At 38.8% G+C, this 3,492-nt stretch overlaps 1 protein-coding gene across 1 annotated transcript in view; it reads right to left on the minus strand.

Moving 5' to 3' along the window:
* Positions 1 to 32: 32 nt before the first annotated feature.
* The window catches only part of LOC119591922 (protein wings apart-like), a gene marked incomplete at its 3' end in the record, with an annotated part of 17,563 nt that continues 14,103 nt past the window's right edge, over positions 33 to 3,492 (minus strand). The window contains 7 exon segments of the mRNA XM_037940676.1: positions 33 to 209; positions 448 to 559; positions 733 to 848; positions 1,553 to 1,793; positions 1,909 to 2,124; positions 2,337 to 2,576; positions 2,898 to 3,146. Coding sequence (XP_037796604.1) covers positions 33 to 209; positions 448 to 559; positions 733 to 848; positions 1,553 to 1,793; positions 1,909 to 2,124; positions 2,337 to 2,576; positions 2,898 to 3,146 — 1,351 coding nt within the window.

Raw genomic sequence — 3,492 nt, forward strand, 5'->3', positions numbered from 1 at the left:
ACCAAATGAGTAAAAGGGTCTCTCCAACTCACACTTGGCTACGGTCTCTTCCAATTCATCATCTTTTCTGTCATCCTCTTTCTGTGCCTTCTCTGACAAGTCATTGTCAATGAGGTCATCTGTGTGGGCCTCCTGCTGCCGGGCACTTTCCTCACAGCGGTAGAACAGTTCTACGAGAGCTTGCATGGCCCCTTTCCTTTCTCCTTTGCCTGTAAGAGAAAAGTTTTACAATACAAAGCCTAAAAAGCTGAATATGTCCATTATAATCATATGATCCTAATATTGCTTTAACTAAAAATATAAAAAATAAGGTAGTGCTAAACTAAAAAGGAATATGCATATGCCACCGTATGAACTAGTGAAAGTTTCTTATGACTTACTGTCAATGTAAACGTTATTCTATTATGAAAAACGAAAATGAAAAACAAACTACACAAGAGGACTTACCACCAAAGCAATCATTGTCATCATCATCCAGGAATTCTGGTGCCTTGCTTCTCATCAGCAGGTTGCGGTTTGATTTACTATGCTCAACCAGGTTCAACAGAAGACAGCAGGCCTTGATTGAATGAAACAAAAAATATAATATTATCTTTTAAGGTAAATTACCATTAACTAGAATGAAACACAAATTAATGAAGTTACATTAATAATACTGCCCTTTTTTATGATTTTATCTTTTTCTTTTCCTTATTCAACATAAAGATTTCACAGAGCAATCAGGTAACTCACCAGGATCAAGATCTCAAATCTGGTGTCATGTGCTAAGTATCGTGGCATGATCAGGAGGCAATAGAGCGTAATATCATACACCTCTTGCTCATTGCCCAGAAGACGGCTACCCATGGCTGGAGGTGATTAAAAAAAAAAATTAGTCGTCCATTATGAGAGATTATAATAGCACCATAGCATTAAGAAAAACAGAAATTATGTAAACCAAAAATAAAAGTAACAAATATTTTCCACACATAATAGACAACTCTACTGATATTATGTCTACCAAAAGCTCAAAAAGCTATAAATCAACTTTAGTTCCATTGTTGTCTGAGACGTATACTACCGTACATTCCATGCTCATGGAGTGCCAGCCCTGTTGTCTCAATATTGTCTTTTTTCCCATACAAGGATTAACTAACAACCGATATTCACTTGGGGTTGCTGGCATGTATGTGAAAGGGATACCTTGTATGGACACATGACCTAATTTATACATAACTTGACCACAGGTGCAGTATTTGATTACAGTAATGAAATTTTGCATATTATCCATAATTCACACGCATGGTCTTTTGAATATCTAAATTGCTCACTGTATCAGATGCAAAGATTTTCCTTTTAACGCTATTCTTCCACCATTCTATTTCATAGCAATAACCTGGCTCATGAACAATACTGAGTCTGTATCATTACAAATTCCAAAACATTTCCATTCACCAATATCTATAACCTTAATGGCTTCTGCTAGGTAACACTGGGGCTCATGTAGACACTAGACAAAGAAAATGAAACTAGAGCTCATGCATGTTATTCAAGAAAAACATATAAAACTGACCTTCCTTTCCACTATTGTGTGTGAGGTTTATTAGGACTTTGATGGTAGTGAGTAGGGTCTGGACCAGCAATTGGCCGGTGGACATCCCACCTACCATGGTCTTCTGGTTCTCTGTATCACTGACTGGGTACAGGGGCACCTCTACATGACACAGCCGATACAGGTACATGAGTTTCTCTGGGAATATGCCGTCTTGGTACGTCAGGAGGTACTCTTGATTGGCTGTGTTTTGGTGCGTCACCTGTACCAGAGAATACAAAGACAGATAATGATCTTGCCTGACAGGTAAAATCCAAATATTTGAAAAATAAACAAAAGCAGACAAAAAGACCTGATAGTATTTCTAAGACACCCACATTTTCTATGACTTTGAGGCAGCGGTCAACCTTCGACAACTTTTCAAGAAGTGGGTGCGTCCAAGTCTCAAGATCAGGGGTGAACATCTGTGTGCAGTGGGTGATGGTGCGAATCAAGTGCTCGACTCCACCCAACTCCCGCAGCTCTTCTTTGAACCACTCTCCCGCTCGCTTTGAGGTCAGACTCAGCAACGTTTCCATGGCAAGGTGGCCAGCCTGGTTATAAAGATGTATGTGATTTGTGAGGATTACTACCAGAGTGTAAATCGTCAAATATCAGATGTCCAATTAGAATTGCTAAACTAATTCCTTGAGTGATGGCATTAAGAACTATAGTTATCAAAAATAATATTCACAAGAATATACACCATCACAGCCAAAACGTCAGTAAGAACTCCTCAATCGTAACACCCTCATGGCAAACTCACAGTGATGTTGTTCAGGTTGAGGTGCTTTGCATGGCCTTTCTTTTGCATGTCACGACACAGCTCACGGATCTTCTTTTTGTTGTGGTCCACTTCTGCCATGTCTACAAGGGTGTTGTCTGAGGCATCTGCATCTGTGTCGAGCAGATTCAGCATCAGCTCCAGAGAATCACGGTCCAGGTCCATGTTGAGGCGGTCTTGGCTCAGCGTGAACATCACAGTAGCTGCACAGATGGCCAGTCTCTGTATGAGGTAAATCAAGCACAATGAACAAGAAGAAAAATGCATAAAAATATAGAGTAATGATATATTTCTAAACTCAAAAGCCTAAAAGAAGTGTTGCAAAATATCATAAAAAATAACTTAATGAACTTCAGTGTGACTCTTTCAAAATAGTGTCTCATACCATAACTAAACTTCTTTCATACTTATTTACATTTTCTGTATATCACAAAATTAATATGCAACCAAAAAAGTATTAAAGTATAGACTGCTTAATGCCGTTATCAGCAGGAATGCCTGCCCACTCAAAACTGATAATCCAGAAAAAGACTAGGAACTTACGTGATCTGAGTGTGCATCCGAGAGAGCACTGAAGAATTTGATCACGGTGCCATGAGCTCGTAAATGCATCCTGAAGGCTGGCACCATACACTTCTGAGCCAGGTTCAGTGCAGCCAGGCACCGGGTGGAGACAGGCATGGAGGAACGCAAGGCATCGAGGAAGTATTCCACATCGTCATTGAATTCCTGGAACTCACCAGATTCTTGCAGCTGATGCGTTCTCTTCACATTCTTGACAACTGTGTAATACTGAGGGAGAAAGAGGTTAATCAGCTATCACTTTTAATTCAACTGTTTCAAAATCTGAGGCATTACTTCAATCATACTTTGCATACATATAGGAGGGTATAAGTACCTGCAAACAAGAAAATGAAATAAAAACATCAGATTCTTCCTTTTGTTTTGTAAACAGGAAACTTTACCACACTGGTTTAGACCCTTTTTTTCCTATAAAAATGCAATAAAGAAATCCATCATATCAACCATTTTTTTTTCTTTTTTTTCCCTATTAGAAGAAATACCCAGTCTGTTAAATTTTCAATGAAATTTAACCCCATGTTACCAGGCAAATATAGTGTCACTAATTATACATGGA

The sequence above is a fragment of the Penaeus monodon genome, chromosome 29 (genome assembly GCF_015228065.2).
Source record: "Penaeus monodon isolate SGIC_2016 chromosome 29, NSTDA_Pmon_1, whole genome shotgun sequence".
In the NCBI taxonomy this organism is placed as follows: domain Eukaryota; kingdom Metazoa; phylum Arthropoda; class Malacostraca; order Decapoda; family Penaeidae; genus Penaeus; species Penaeus monodon.